The 17,327-nt window shown below is 35.0% G+C and overlaps 1 protein-coding gene across 1 annotated transcript; it reads right to left on the bottom strand.

The window, feature by feature from the left end:
• Positions 1-87: 87 nt before the first annotated feature.
• Positions 88-17,068, bottom strand: LOC113498541 (translocation protein SEC62). The gene is made up of 8 exons (XM_026878575.1): positions 16,945-17,068; positions 8,558-8,684; positions 5,991-6,124; positions 4,903-5,022; positions 4,319-4,521; positions 3,679-3,865; positions 2,947-3,116; positions 88-2,526 (listed from the first exon to the last, which is right to left on the bottom strand). Exons 1-8 carry the CDS (start codon positions 16,978-16,980, stop codon positions 2,385-2,387), a joined length of 1,119 nt encoding a protein of 372 aa, XP_026734376.1. The 5' UTR covers positions 16,981-17,068; the 3' UTR covers positions 88-2,384.
• Positions 17,069-17,327: the final 259 nt, after the last annotated feature.

Raw genomic sequence — 17,327 nt, forward strand, 5'->3', positions numbered from 1 at the left:
ATCTTTGCACAGTTAGCATAAAGCTCATTGCAATTATTTTGTATATTGTAAAATTATTGAGAAGTAAATGTAAATAAAACAAATATAAAAAGAGTATCACTTTATTGAAATACCATTGATTAACATGATACAATTCGTTATTAAACGACAAATAGATCTTGTTACGAGTGCCAGCGTATTTACAAAAAAAAAAACAACAAAATGTATTGTGAAAAAAAATGCACATAAATAGAAACGCGGTATTCGCGAAATAAATATTATTTATTCACAATTTTGTAGACAGCACCAAAATATTTAAAAGGCCGTGACCTCACCGTTTGATATAGGAAAATGATACTTATTACAAGCATGTGTGAAACGAGAATACAACAGAAGGTTCTGTATAAATATTTATATATATGATTACACAAATTAAATAAATCTCATGGATATGACAAACGAAAAGCTAGTTAGTACATATTGTGATGCGATTTATGAGTTATTTAAGCAATTTACAGCATTAAGAATTTGTGAATTTAAACTGTAAAATTGTTGCTTAGATTTTATGAAAACGATGAAGTAATATAGGAATGTATTTATGGTATTAATAAGATAGAAATGAAATGGAACTTTTATTAAGAGTTAAGAAAAGAATTACGTAAATTGAAACCTAACAAAAAGCATTAGAGTTAATTTTCGTATATCAAACGGTAGCCGTAGGTACGAATCACAAAACCCGACGGACATAACAAACATGAATAAAATGAATGCAAAAGTAAAACATAATTGCACAAATACAGTAACTACCTTCGCACTATCGCCGAAGACGTACGAAGTTTGCCGAACGGACACGATGTGTCAAGTTTCACATAATTCGACATAATTTTTTAAACAGGTACTATTTTCGGAGTTGTATTTTCTCTTCGAGCGATACTGCGAAGGTGTGTGTATAAATTGTCTAAAATCATATTATTACGTCACAGATTTTCGTCGATCTAGCAATTTCCCGTTCACATCAACATTCATTCGTTCTCAGTTCATTTAAATAGAGAGCGAATCGAGAATGATTTGATGGTAACCGAGTTATAGTCATTTTGACTGATTTTGTTAACTTGCATAATCGACTAAAACAATAATTTTGAGCTTGCGTCAAGAGTAAGCTAACTATGGCTACAAACACTATATAATTTAATACATTAATTCTCACTATATTACATTTATTAACAAAATCAGTCAACCACAGTGTCATTATATGTGTCCACTTCAGATCTTTAACGCGAATATTTGGTATTACCATCGATTTATTGACACTAAATATGACAGCTAGACACATGTCATATTTGACGTCATGAGTGAAACAGTAGGATGTTAAAATTTTAAATCACCAACCAAATTCATATCGCTTGAATGGCGTTTGGTGTAGTGACAATACTTATAAGGAAATACTCGGAATTTAACCTAATATAACCTAACTGTGTCAACCGTCAAGTCTCAGGTATTGTGAGTACCGCGGGTATGTTTGTATGGCGTCCTCCCCAAGTTAGGTACATTTTTATGTACTAAGATTATTATAGAACATTGAACAGGCTGTATTATAACATTTTATTCCAAAACATAGCTAATTATCACTCTAAAATATTACAATACAGCCATAGGTAATATTGGCAATATTAATACGCTATTCCAAGCCAGGATCAACTTTGACATATACCCAATTTGTAAAGAATATTCTAGAAAAATTTCAACATCAAAAGCGTCACAAAAATTTAGTACAAAATAACCACAGTTAATATTTACATTAGACTAATAAATGCAAAGGAAACAACCCTGGCTTGACTACAGTGATTCGAGAATATTAAAAATGGATTTATCGTGAATGCTTGCACATATAATAAACGGTATACATTGAATATCGGTGACATAAATGGCACGATACATTCGTATTCGTCAACATCCAAACTTGCACAGAGATACGGGAATACGTACACGCACGCACACACGTACAGACCGCATGTTTGTGGTAAAATCACCTTTATTACAATTAGGTAAGGATGTTTTTCGTTTCACCAACCAGTCTACAATGAATTATAGAACTATATGACACACTAGAATCACAAAACAACGTTAATTTCACACGTGTTACGACCGCTAAAAAGCGAAACAGCTGTTATAAACCCTTCAAACCCATCATTTTTTTACTCGATTCCCACAAAATCTTTGACACAATTTTTCACAAACATGTTATTTTTTTATTCAAAAGACAAGTGTCATATTAAATCCCACCGCAGACCAATATAACATTATAAACACCCCACATGATTGTCACATCGTTCGTAATTCCAGTGTATCATATAGCCCCGTATCACATGTCATATCCCCGGCCCACACAAACCCCCCGGTGTTACCTACGCGTGTTCGTCTCGGTCGGGCTCGAGGTCCGCCGGCTCGACGATCTCGAAGTCTCGGTCGGTTGACGAACGCTGGCTGTTCTCAGATTCCGATTCTGATTGCTTGTCCGCCGGCGGCGTCGGTGGCTCTTGTTCAGATCTGTAAGGTTGTGGAGGTGTTTAATTATATTCATAGTTATTTTTTTAAGATAGATGAGATATTACAGAAAAGTTACACACAATAATGGTATAACAATAATAAGGAATGAACTAGTTTCATATAGAAATTCGAAGAATTATAAAAAAAGAAACAATAATAATATTCCACAACTACAACACAACGCCATCTAGTCTCAAACTGAGCAAAGCTTGTATTATGGGTAATAGACATCTGATAAACGTACTTGTATATTTCTGCTCTGACACAGAACATATGATCGTGCTCATCACACAAACATTTGTCCTGAATGGGGATCGACACAACCTTCAGCATTAAGGCCAGCAGATCACTAGACCTACAGGCCAGTAATGTCTACCAGGTCCACGGAGATTTCTATACTGGTTGATGTGTTATACTCACTTGGCCTGAACAGTGGCCTCTTCCTGCCCCTCCGCCTGTTCGGCGACCTCCTCCTGCTTCTCCAACAGCGGCGCCTTCTCCTGCTCGTCATCAGACAACTTGTCTTTCTTGCGCTTTTTCTTGTTCTTCGACGCCTTATCGGCTTCGGACCCGGGGCCGCGGTATTCGTACTGAAATAATCGTAGTTACTTTGAATTAAATGTGAAAACGATTTATATGACTTTTAAAGATTGTAGAAATATGCTTGGAACGATTATTAATAGTTAAGCATTTGAGACACATTCACATCTTCATATAGAACTTTTTCTGGAACTGCTGCTATTTACCTTAGCATCAATCCTAATGTATTTTGCTACACATCGCTATCGCTAAGACTTTATGATATGAGACTCAGTAAATCATCATGCAGTTTCACCACAGCAATTCTGAAACCTCAACCTATTACACGATTTTTCATTATTATCTCACATCAAACATTCATTGTAGACGAAGCCTCTACGTTTTGAAAATCAATTAAAATATCGGGCTTCCCGCATACTACTACTTTTGTACTATTAAAATAAAGTAAGTATCATCGGTTCTTAAGGTGGTCTGACGATCTGATCAAGAAAGGAAAAATTTGGATGCGACGACCAGCGCTTGGGCCTTCGTACAGCAGTGAACGTATTCCGGGCTGTGATGATGACGATGATGGTCATCAGTCATTAAAAAAAAAACCTAGTCTAATGTTACCTTATAAAGCGGCCAGAACGAGGCGAAGAAGCCGACATCCTCGGTGAGGTTGGGCAACAGCCAGAGATGATGCCGCGACAGCGACAGCAGCCACACGAGGCAGAACACCACCACGCGGACCACCGTCAGAGCTATGATCATCACCAGGAACCCGGCCGCCGCGATACTCAGGTAGTACACGCCTTTCCTGGAGAATTGGAGTAGGAATAATTAGTTAATAATCACTATGATATGGCTTTAGAAGGAAGGACAAGGAAACGATGAGAAAATATAAAGGTGTTATTTTACATTTTTATTTGATAGGCAGATATTAGCAAAATGCCAGCAGACAGTGATCTGAACGTAGGGCAGAAAAGTTCAGTTCATTCAGTCTGTAAAAGTCTGATACTCCCTTTCGCTCAACCCAAAGCGGGAGGAGTCACTTGATGATTTGCCAGAAGAAAAAGGACATAAGCAAAATCCGGATCAATTTCTGTACTTAATGTAAAAATAAAAAAGCTAGAAAGAATGAAAAAAATCAGACATCCTTACTACAGGATAAAACCAGCGCTATCGTTGTCCCAAAGAACATTTTGACAACTTTGTTTTTCGACTGTCAAAACAGCTTCGCCGATATAAAATCACCACTATCAATCCCCACCTGACAGTAGCCGGCCACAGCGGGAACATGCACACGGTAATGGTTCCGAAGACGACCAGTATCCCGCACAGCCAGTAGTACCACGGCTTCGGGTCGTAGATCCACACGTAAGCGTCCAGCGTGTCGAGGAACATCTGTTCCATGTGCATCTCGAGGCGGATCTTGCGTTTCTTCTTCTCTTTTTCTTTTACTTCTTTATTGTCCTGGAATTGTTTTTTCAGACGTCAGTTTGAGGAAATTGGGATTTTTGGACGTTAATCCCCCCTCCTCACAATCGAATAGAACGCAAGTGAATTTAGCAACTTGTTTTAGGCAAGACATACAGTGCGCGCATATACTGATGGTAAAATATACCATATTAGCTCATATGATTCCAACATGCAACATTTTTAGGTCACAAAAACTTTTCCTGTTTTTGTGCCGGTTATTTGGCAATCGACGCTATCTGAAATGATCACAACTCGAAACTATCTACTGCCAAGTCTTTTCATATAGAGAAGGATTGCGCATAAAATTATCATACATGCCTAATCAATATAGAAAAAAACTACTGCGTTTTTGAGCAGTTAAAGATGTTATCTTACTTTGCCCTCGCAGGCGCTCGCCTGACTCTTCTCTCCATCTTTTTCGTCGCCGCTTTTACTTGATTTCTCTAATTCTTTTTTCTTAGATTTTCCCTTCAATTCTTGTTCACTTACTGGAACCTGTAATCAAATACAAATAATTTTAGACCAATATTATACTCCTTATTTTGTTTTAACCTTTTCGTCCAGGCGTTCTTTTAAAATTTGTATCGTAAAGATGGAAGATAGTTTGCCGCATTTTGCACAAATGATTACAAGTTTTTACAAATCTTAGTATAACTACGAAGTGAGTTGTAACTAACTAATTTAAACATAGTACTAAAAATAATAATAAATTATTATTTTCTAATTAGCCTGAATGATAAAAGAACACTATAAAATGGTAAAAAATATCATTCCGCAGTATATTATTTAATTGAGTGCAAAAAAATAAGGCCTATACACTATCTATATTCTTCGAAATATTTGAGAAGAAACAGATAGGAATATAATCAGTCATTACAAAATTTACAACACGTGTGTGTCGCGTATTAAATAATTATCGCTCTGTTATCAATTCCACGTCACTCAAACTCGTCCCGAAGGTCAGACTGTAAACTTGAGAACTCGAATTGTACGCAAATAAATATATAATATGCTACAGTTTTTGCGTATTGGGCATTTGATTTGAATTTATGATAATTTTGGAGTGGGATAATGTATTGAGGTAATATTTTATATCCCTTTTTTATAGTAGGATGAAAGAAGCCCGAGTTAATCCAAGATGTCAGCTACCTCCACCAAATTTCACCGAAACCGGTCCAGATATTTAGGCATGAAGAGGTATCAAACATATATTCGCATCCTTACTAATATTATAAATGTGAAAGTAACTCTGTCTGTCTGTTACGCTTTCACGTCTAAACCACTGAACTGATTTCAATGAAATTTGGTACAGAGATAGAGTTGACCTTGAGAAAGAACATAGGATAGTTTTTATCTCGGACTTTTGAAGAGTTCTCTTGGAAACGCGATTTAACCGACCTCGACGCGGGCGAAGCCGCGGGCGAAAAGTTTGTTTATAATATAAGTGTGCCAGTCGTACTAACCTTTTTAGCTCTGTGAAAGAGTTTGTGTAGTAACATTTTGTGCAGGTAATCTGTGACCTCGAGTCTGGTTGTGAATATCGGATTCTTGCCGGTCGCCCATTTCGATGTGAGCAGTGCATCCACTGCTTTTGTGCCTGGGAAGAAGGAAAACCATGAGGTATAACAAACAAGTGATTTGGGGTTTGAAGTTTTATATGACCGAGTTGCTTCACAGCGACGAAAGCTGTCTACGGAATTTATTGAAAATCTAATTAACAGGCTAAAGAAAATCAAATCGGTTGGGGGACAAATAATTTGAGAGCTTGTTATTTGTTTAATTTGTACCCTTTGGATATGAAACCCTGAAAAGAGTAACTTATGGAGTTTCTTGCCGGTTCTTCTCCACAAGAATGTCACTTTGGAACCGTGCAACTAAAGTCAGTAATGTAATGTTTTAAAAGTGCCTGAGAAACGGCCTATTTGAAATAAAATCTTTTGATTTTGAGTGATCAGACGATGAATTTAAAAAGGTAAGGTATTGTTTTAATCTTGGTTCAATGAACTGCAGTTTACTGAACTGTAAATAACTTGTTAATATAATAAATAGCGTTGACACCAGCGGTGGCCTAAATCCTAACCGGTTAGCGTAATTTACTCAAAATTTGCTTTTGTTTGCGACATTCTATGTAACCGTTTATATTACAATTTCTAAGAAATCATTGACGACGATATTACTATAGACTATTCATCTTGCGATTGTCTCTCATTCTGAAAAAGCATTCGTGTATCGAACAAATGCTTGTCTTACACGGGAATTGAATCAGTGCCACGTCGTGGACGTCGTTTGGCGTGATGACCCATACTATTCCACTAATTATTGTTAAATACAGTACTATTAATATATTAGAAATAACCAAGTATCTTTCTTTGACTAGTTATAGACGCCATTCCCTTTATAGTGGAAAAGACAGAATGTTAATTAAAGGTGACTTTAATCTCAGTGTAGCTCTTGAGTATTGCCGTGTGTAACAAGAAGCGTGTATTTTAAACTAATATAGGTTCTATTTTTACTCGAGTTAGGCGGTTTTTTTTAATGTGAATCTGCGATATTTGAATACAAAACACATTTGGCACGGTTTCTTAACTATATGTATTCACCTATGGACATTAGATCAACAGTTGTGTTTGTACAGGGATTTTACCAAAGGAAAAAACACTTTTTTTATATAATAAAACGATATAAATACTTCGGATTTTACCACGTATATGGTAATAATATATCAGTTTGTACAATATTACTATATTAGAACATTTCTGTATCATACATTTTGATGAAATACACATCGAATATCGAATCACTATTTTATAAGGATAAAAACTGTATTTGTGTATCTTGCTTGGTTAAACTCAACATTTAATGAAATATTTTGGAAATAAATTCATTGGACTTCACTCTTTTTTTGGGTATTACATAATAACTTTAAAATACTAACTATATGATCAACAGGTTAATAAAACTATGGTGGGATTAGGTAGTAATTTCGGAATTTTGAGGTTTTTCTTTGGTTAACTATTTTTTCTATTCCTCATTCATTTTATATTTTTTGATAAAGTAAGTTCATGCAAGATTTTTTACGCGGTAAAAAATAAATAGTAGTTATAACTACCTCGTCCTTAATTCATTTTAATTCAAATAAAGTTCACTGGCTTACGTCTGAGTGAATCTTTAAGTCAGCATAAAGGAAATGCAGCTTCGAATCTTGGCACTTCGCCATCAAAATGTTAAAATTTTATAAATATTACCATTTTAAATATAATCTTATTTTGGGTAGTCTGAGTGTAGCTTCTTATAGACTGGTATTTTTGTAAGGAATGAACACGGATATCGGGTGACGTATAATGCAATATAATGTGGTAATATGAACCTTAAAACGTTCTAATGCAGGACACAATAATCTTCATAAAAGAAAGTTTGAGCATTGATCATTATATTGCATTAATAAGTCAATTTTTGCTTTGTTACATTTCGCAATATCACATCGCCTAATTACAAAACTATAGTGCGTTTAATTACAGTCTAATTGTATTTTTTTTGCGAAGGGTAAATTAAGCCCAAACGATTATCTTCATGAGTAGTCATTACAATTCAAAATAAATGAGTGACTATATTATTAATGGCGGTAGTTCTGTAGTTATTAATATAACAGTATAAAAGAGAGATGGCACTCTACACCGTGTATTACGCTGTCATGCTTCTACAACCATAATAATTATACTTTAATATGTGGTGGTAGACCCTCTGGGTTAATTAGGTCTTTGAGGTGTGTTATCACAAAACTGACTGATAACCGGGTGGTTGAGGTCATCACGTCAAGCCCACTTTGAACGACGTGTCGCGGTTTCGATCCCCGCGTAGGACAAACATTTGTGTATACACGAATGCTTGTTCTAAGTCTGCGTGTCTTTATGCATGTGAATTGTATGTTTGTGAAACCCCCCGCGACCCAAGGATTAAATTACTAACTGCGGGAGACGTTTTTTTTTAACAATCTTCTTAGTTTGTTTTCGTATTCGATGTTATATCTCACCTGTAAAATACTCGACATGATGATTCAAGAACTTTGTCTTCTTGGTGGGCACGTTTGCTTTCAGCCATTTGGCGACCGAGTACTCCTCGCTGGTCGCCTTCTCCGACTCTGGAGGCTCTCCAAACTCCTGGAAACATCCAACATGGTATACAGTTAGATTTGTTATTGTGTGCTACAGTTGAAGAAGAACCCTTATTGAAGAAGAGGTATAGTTGAAATTGCCGTTAAGAAAATTTGAAATGTTTTTAGTTAGGTGTTGAGTACAGTAGTTTGAACTGAGTTTTTAAGGAAAGCGATAAAGTTCAAAGTTTATTAAGAAAATATTTGTTAATCATTTTTGTGTTTTATTTTTGTGAAAATTCGCATAGAAAATCGAGTTCTACTGCTTTAGTTGGTAATCAGGGTTTTTATAAAGTTTTGAGGAAGAATCCTAATAGTTGTTCATTGCTTTATTTCAATTTCTTTAAGATCTTAGGCTTAGGCTACAGTTCTAGGTATATTTTATCTTATATTGCAAACCAACTCGAAATCAAATTGTTCAAACAGTTTCTATACAAGTGCTCTCCGTCATTCGAACTAGTTATACAGTGGAAATACAATAGTTATTATGCATTATACATTTATACAAGTTTTATTTGTAATGTGTGATCTCACGTCATCGCGTTACATGCAGTTCGTTAATAGTAAACTCAGTAGTCGAGGCCAACTGTAAAATTGATTTAGCACATGTAATACGTTACAGCTCATAACCCAACAATATAATAAAAGCGGATAGCGTCGAATATTTCTTGTTTATTGCCTACGTACTAGCGACTTGTCCTGGTTTTGTTAGCGTAGTCTAATTAGTACATCACGAGAGACTGAAGACTACAATCGAAAATGAGTGATCCCACAGAAACAAAATCGGCATAGAAACCTAGACCTGGTTATAAGCTATCTGTGTAGCAAATTTCGTCTAAACCCATTCAGTGGTTTTTGCGTGAAAGAGGAACAAACATGCGTACAAGCTTTTGTGTTGATAATATTATAGTACATAGCCAATATTTCTGACATTATTATCTCCTTGGGGTGAGGATAGGGCTTCACTTGATACGTTGAGTACGATACATTTTGTTGTGCTAATGGTAAAATAAAATAAGCAAACTTAGAACGTTAGGAACTGTCATACAAGGGAAGTATGCCCAGACGATGAAACATTTGTGAATGACATAAACATGTAAGGGCCAGAATCAAACCCGCGGTATATCATGCTTAAAGAGCTTATTGGTGTATTGACATATGAATATATCTCGACGAACCTTGTAAGTAGTTTAGTTTCTTTTGTTTAGACGACAGTTTTAACGATAACCCAAAGTCAAGAAACAGTGCAGCCTAATTACGAAGAGTCGTTAAAATATCTGTAAAACCGTATCAACACAAAAGCCAAATCCTCAACCTTGACATAGAAACGAATGTCAAAACATCGCATAACGAGGCTCGGTTTAAATTGTCTCCGCGCCAAGTTTACTCGGAAACAACAATATCAACGCAGATATCTTATCGATTTACTTAAACGTGCCAAAACCACATTATTCTATTTATAGTTTTGCCAAACAAAACAACTTTCCTGTTACGGGAAGAAATTTGCAATCGAAAAGAATTCTTTATTAGCTGATGCAATGTCAATGGAAATTAGTAGAGAACTTGCTTCAACTTGCTTCAATAAAATAACTCAATAATTCAAGGGCTCCAAAAGCAGGTAAAATCTTCTCTAACCTAATACCTGGCTTACAGAAACAATTTGTCATTTATTGGAACAGGTAAAATTTTATGTAAAAAAACTTATTGCCACATACTAAGGATCGCTGACGACATGATGCAATACAAAGGTCCTAATCAAAAACTGATGCGAAGATATTGAAATATGAATCAACATGTAACAAGACCAGGTAGAATTTGAAGGAGTTACCAGAACTTCCTTGACAAATACGCTCCACAACAGTCATCTGTTCAAAAAGGTCGACAAAGAAAGCGGTCTGACAATTTTGACCACAATTCATGTGACAGTAAAATAGTGATAAGGGTGACATTAGTAGCAGTCAGAATGTCATTGCACGAGAAAATCAACCTTCTTGTTTTATGGCGTGCGAATGATTTTCAACCTTAAGGGAATATACCACTTTATTGGTCAAGCATACCTACTCATATTGTATTCCATTACTAATATATTGTTTCCTAGACATGCAATAGGTAGCGAGTGATTCACGGAAACTAATCAAGACCTAACCCAACGCAACCTTTATGGAAAGCTTTCGCTTTTACGTGTATCGAGTTCTTTGTTCTCTAACTGTTATTATAGCGGTCTGCTTTGCCGTTTATGTATGGTTCTATCTACCATCACTAGGTAATATTACAGTGCGGTGTAATGAGGGTTTTGCAATGTCTTGAGTAGTTTTTAGTCGACTGCAGTACAGAAGACAAGAAAGGAATTATCTGTTATATCTATCATGAGCATCTTGGCAAATGAGTTTTAGATACAGTCTATTAGAAAAGGTTCTCTTAAAAAAGGGCCATGTTTTTCTGTTGAATCGAAACTTATTTTGGTCATGAATAAACGAACAAAAATTAAGAACATGGCAAAAATATTCAACTAAAAAGCGTAGTTCTTGGCAGAGCATTCACGACGTGTCCCAATTTGGATTAAGCATCCAAATCAAAATGAAAATGGCGGTAAAAAATGCGAACAGACATATGTGGCGGGAAATATACCGCTATCGACGTCTGTCGGCCTGGCTCGTTATGTAAACGTGGCCATGACTCGAACCTTGTTAATGAACTCGAAATGTGTCTAGATTACACTAACATTGAGTATGTTGTACGAAACGATGAATGAACGTTTGGAAATACGCGACCTACATATTTCGGTTGAACCACTTTCTTATTGCATTGTTGTTTATTTTTTGAAGCTCCGTTTTTTTTTTCATTCTTAACACACTCTAAAGTATTTTTGAACGTGAAAAGATTTTGGAAATACGCATAACTTATAGCTTTCAATGGGCATTCATTAGTTAGTTACAATACCTTTCTTTCCAGTGTCGGTTCAAAGCAATTTGCATGACAGACCAAGAAAGCAGGTTAACGATTGCAGAAGCTTTCGATAAGAAATACATTAAGGAAAGAGATATCTTTGATCATACAAAAACTGTTATTAATAATAAAACAGCAACAATCACTGGTTTTCCACCACACACAATCAACACAACACTTTCAAATAAAATAGATACAATTGGGACATTATTACACTATTATAGACGTTAAAACATTACGTGTTTCTCATATTACTCTATATTAACATTTACTCACAAAATCTCTCATAGTTACACGACACAACGGCGCACGCGCACGACGTAGACTAATGACAGTTATAAAGTTATAGGCTTGGCAGAAACATGGTGAAAGTGGGCCACCGATCTACGGAACCAATCCAAGTATAACATTACCATTATAATACACATTGGAAATATATGGAATGATCTGGAATAACATTTTAGTGATACATGAAAAGTAGGTCATGGAAAACGTCACAGGGAATTTTGATACTTTATGAGAAACTGGTTTTACCTGTTCACAAAACTTGAACAATTTAAGTACAAGTCACTATGAGTAATTTACTTAACAATTACGGTATGTTACAAGGGTTTCCATAAGACAAATGTAAGTGACGTGCTGAGTAAAGAAACTCTTAATGACGATTTTGAAACACCTCAATTAGTATCGAGTAGCGTTGAAGGTTAAGAAGAAATAACTGCAGAAGACAATCAATCATACATCTTTAAAATAGTCACGACACATAAAGAAGTTAGTTCAAACGTACCTTCAATAAATACTCATGATTTCGGTATAGATAACCAGTATCCATTCTGGTTAAACGGAAGCAAAAAACACAAAAGGCACCTAGCTACGTAATTACCAAGGCTTGAGGTAAAATAACTATAAAATTAACAAGAACTGCTGCTTTCACTTGTTCCACACGAAATGAACTTGAGCCCATGATAAAGGTGCAAGGACAGGTGATGTAATAGGCACATTAGTTAAGTGCATCAGCAAAGTCATTAGAAACCGGTTTATAAATTGATAAACCTTGTTTTAATTGGAAATTATTAATTTCGTTCTTCAAGAGATTTTTGCTTTCAAACGATGGAAATCAAATACCCTACAAGAGAACTAAACATCTTTTAGGGATAGCAGATGAAAAAAACTTGTTCTTGTCTCTTGGAAAAGTAATTTTTGCCTGTTGGCCTTTTTTTGTTAAGCCGGAGTAATCCTCATGGACACCCACTCCCTTGGGGGAGGATATAAGTAGGTGTCAGACTGTTACTGACTAAACCTGAACCGCCCCGTTGTTTCATTCGCGTTTTCGTGTCGTGCCTTAAACCTCTAACGTGACTTTGGTTGCTACGAGAAACAAGCATGGTATACCATCCTATCCATTGGTATCGCTATCAAAATTGATCAAGTAAATCGCAGCTAGAGACACAGGATAAATATGTTCGGAATCAAAGACCATTTAACAGATGTTTTAATTCAGTGAATTATTGCTATGGGTAATTTCCATTACTCAGCTCACATCAGCTTTAATACATGACATGTATTTATGTGAAGGTAATTATGTTCTCGCGTATACATTACGTGCGACACCTATCATTATTAACGTCAAGAATTTCAGTGATATCCGTGGATTAAAAATATAAGGCATTTTGCACTTTTGTGAAAGTCGTTACAGGCTTTTGTGGGAGCGGGACGGCGTACTGCATCTCGCTAACACTCTACCAGGAGCTGACTGGCCTATTAGTTCAGGGGGTACGATTCACGCCCAAGACAAAAATGTGTGTGATGAGCACGATCTTTTGTTCTGTGTCTGGGTGTAAACTATCTCTAATAAGGGTGTATTCACAACCATATAAGTATTGTTAGCTCCTTTTCCGAGACTGCAAATAAAAATTTAAACAGATATGTATCTTTCTGTTTGAATTACAAAATTAATTAACATAATGACGTTAATATTTTTCCTTATATTTGCTTCGAACTCGGGAACGTTTTACATTACAATTGGTTCATACATGGATGTCTTAATAATGAATGGGTACACAGACGTCATAGGCTTGAAACATTCACATTAACTTTTATCCTTTTCTATTAAATCTTGAATTATATTTAGAAGTATTGAGGTATCAACAGTTTTCTTTAAACGTACGTCTTTCTACCAATGGGGATCTCCTTTATTTTGTTTAGAAGATAAAAGCTAGCATTAACTCAAGCTTAGAACACAAGTCCTTGGGATATGTTGGACTTTCACTGGGTTTTATTTTCCCGTAATATTTGCGGAATCGCTTGCAGCCTTGCACATATATTACTCGGCAGATAAAGGCCCTTACCAAAAGAAAAATGGATCTTTAGAACATATTAGCATACGTTATACTATTTAGGGTCTATTTATTATGCGTTTTAACCCAAATCGAAACGTAATTCCATCATAATAAGAACTACAAATAACATTAGATAGACTTTCTTTACTTGAATACTTGACATACGCGAATAAAAATGACGTATGACCGATGAGGCTCAATCATCTGTGTTACAATCAGTCAATTGAGAGGAGTCTTCATTGTTTAGTTAGTTTAACTGCTACAATTGACGTACTGTAGTTTTATTGCTCGCACTACAACGCAAAGTTTTAGTCATGGAGATAGTGATATTTCAGTAAAATGTAGTAAATGGTCGTTATTAAGTGAATCTACATGAAATTAATCCCTCCCTAAAAGTAAAAACAATACCGCAACTGAATTCATTTTTGAGTACCTTAAAATTCACGAGCTTGACTTTGCCCATTAAAACTAGAAAAGTTGAGAGTGGACTATAAAAAACTGAGACGCATTACAAAGAGGGGGAAAATTAAAACTATGAAACATCGAACAATTGCGGACAACCCCGGATGTTATAAAGAGGATTACCGAGACCTAGCCATTGACAATGAAAAAAAAATCCTATACCACAAAAACAACAAATATTTTTCAACAAAATCCATACAAATCTTTCTCATTGATACTAACTATAACTAATTTCTATTACAGTGATAAGACTCGACTCAATTTAGAGCACACAAACCATAGTGTTGAACAAAAACAATAAAAGTTTACATAACATTTCATTGTTCGTGCCCTAAATTATTATTGCTTGATAAGGAATAGTGTGAGAGATATTTCTTTGCACTGAGATAGTTTCTCTGCAATCATATTTTTTATTAATGACCTGTTAAGCTATAAGATTTCACACCCATATTAAGTAAAATACCAAGAATATTGTGTACGTAAATTATTCTCTAACCAAACAATTATTTTAGATTAGAAAGGTCAAAATCAGATCAACTCATTATGGCAACAACAAAATCCACAAACCAATGCAATATTAATTCTTTGTACTCAGTTAAAACAAAGTAATCTGTTCATTTATAATTATTGTGATAACATTATCTTAATAATCATATAAGTAATGAACAGGATTTGCCATTGCTTTGATTTTATAAATGTGGTAGTAGTAACATTGGAATCTATACCTAATGAAAACTAACTAAGGTTTACATTTGTTGGAGTTATTTGTTTTCTTGGGATCACAAGATTGTGTCGACTGTGGCACAGAAACTGTCAATTTATGAGACAATTTCATGTAATAATCACTTTTCATCGGGATTTAGGAGCAAACTTTCTTTGAATAAAAGTATAAGCAAATTACCTGCCACCTTACCTCCTTTTCATATTATCAACAGTTAAAAAAAAAACCCACTTCACTCACTGGTATTTACTCATAAAAATAGATATCAGCATTGACATTGCCACCCTATATGGCTGACCAGGATTGAAAATGATATAAAACAATTTCAAAATACTACTAGTACTAAACATGGTTAATATAAGTTGATATAAATTTCTTCATTAAAGCATAATATTGAAGTAACAGTTACAGACAGACATCACAATAAAGGTCTAGAACCCATATTACTTGACATAACACATGTTCTGTGAAATTCAAGAAGCTATGTGATGGTCTGTTCTGAATTTGAATAAAGCTACAGAGATCTACTCTCACTGGGGGTTAATCATTTGAAAATAAATAAATTGTGAGTTGGTAATAGGATCCCTTGTGTGCCTAAAGTCTGCTATTGGTCCATTGTACTATGGTTGTTTTAATATTATTTTGGAAAACACAATAGCAGCTAAAAAGCTGATGTGTGTGTCAAATAGTTAAAAGATTTCAAGTTTATCTAGTTTATTATTGAAACAGTTCATTGTTAGGGAGGATACGTCCAGCCAAAAACTATGATAACTGAATTGTAGTATAAACAAGAGTCAATCAAATTGTGTCACATGGCCAAGTTTCATTATCTCCAAAAGATTGTTAGTTAAAATACTAAAGAGCATAGAATAAGTTTGCAAATACAATTGTCTTAAAGATAAATGTGTGCAATTAAATTTACAAGTTTTACTACAGCTGACATATATAGAGAAAAATGCCTAAGTAGAACTACAAAATTAGCATTAAATTTACCCACTGGAAACAATAAGATAATTTCACACCTGTGCAAAATAAATTGTGTTATAAAGTCACATGAGTCGTGCAATTAAATTTACTTTTAAATTAGCCTCACAAAAAAAACAATTATCTAATTTTATGATTATTAGTGAGAAAACTGTGCAAAGTGATCAATATAATAAATCAAACCTTTTTTCGCTGAAAACAGAAAAAAAATATTAATGAGCAAGGCATGCAATGGAATGGATCAAAATTAATGATGTTAAAAATAAATGAGCAATATGTAAATTGTGTTCCTACAATATTAACATTATATTTAGTAAAAACGAAAAGGTAGTGGTAATGGTAATGTTTATAAAATAGAAATGTCAACAAGGCGTAAATTATGAGCTTTGACATGTGACATGATGGTAACATCTGGTTATTTAGTAAATAGACGCCCTAACAAAGGAATCCCAAAAATAACTGACACTGCGCTCGTGCAATGTCGCTGAAGACGAAGAACTACGCATAAAACACGGCGGTCTTCAGCCAGGCAATGAACTAAGCAATATACTGAAATGGATGCGTCATTCTGTAAATACCACGCGCAATGGATCAGCTTTGACGTAAATAGACATTTTTTTTACGTTTCTCTTATATACCACGAATAAACATATGAAATATTCAGAAAACACTCGAGAAAAATATTTTACAATCGGGAAAATCCACACGCCGAACCGCAATATGGAAATGTATAGATAACAACAATGATAAATGTATGAAAATATAATTAAGTATTGAAAAACTGTGTGTAACCATAAGAAGTAAAACTAACATACCTCTTTACGTTTTTTAGTTTTCCTTTTGTCTGCCATTATAAATAAATTTTGCCAACGTAGTCTTGATTGTCTGGAAATCTATTCGCTTTTCTTGTTTCTGACGCTGACACTTTATTGTTGACAGGTCACCATCACATTCTTTTTTATGTTAATACTTTTTTACTTGGACGGCACAATGCTTTTTGAGCTAGTGCTTGACAACTATCTCGCTATCGAATCATTTTGTGCATGGTATCCAATTTTAAATCGCTGACGTTGGTCTGAAAGCTGCCCATTTAAAATGGGAATGGGCCGGCCACGTTTGTCGCTTGCCCGAAAACTCCTGGGCCAAAGTCTGTACCCTCTGGGTCCCATAAAACATAAAACGGCGATGAGGACGGCCT

The sequence above is a fragment of the Trichoplusia ni genome, chromosome 11 (assembly GCF_003590095.1).
Source record: "Trichoplusia ni isolate ovarian cell line Hi5 chromosome 11, tn1, whole genome shotgun sequence".
Lineage (NCBI taxonomy): Eukaryota > Metazoa > Arthropoda > Insecta > Lepidoptera > Noctuidae > Trichoplusia > Trichoplusia ni.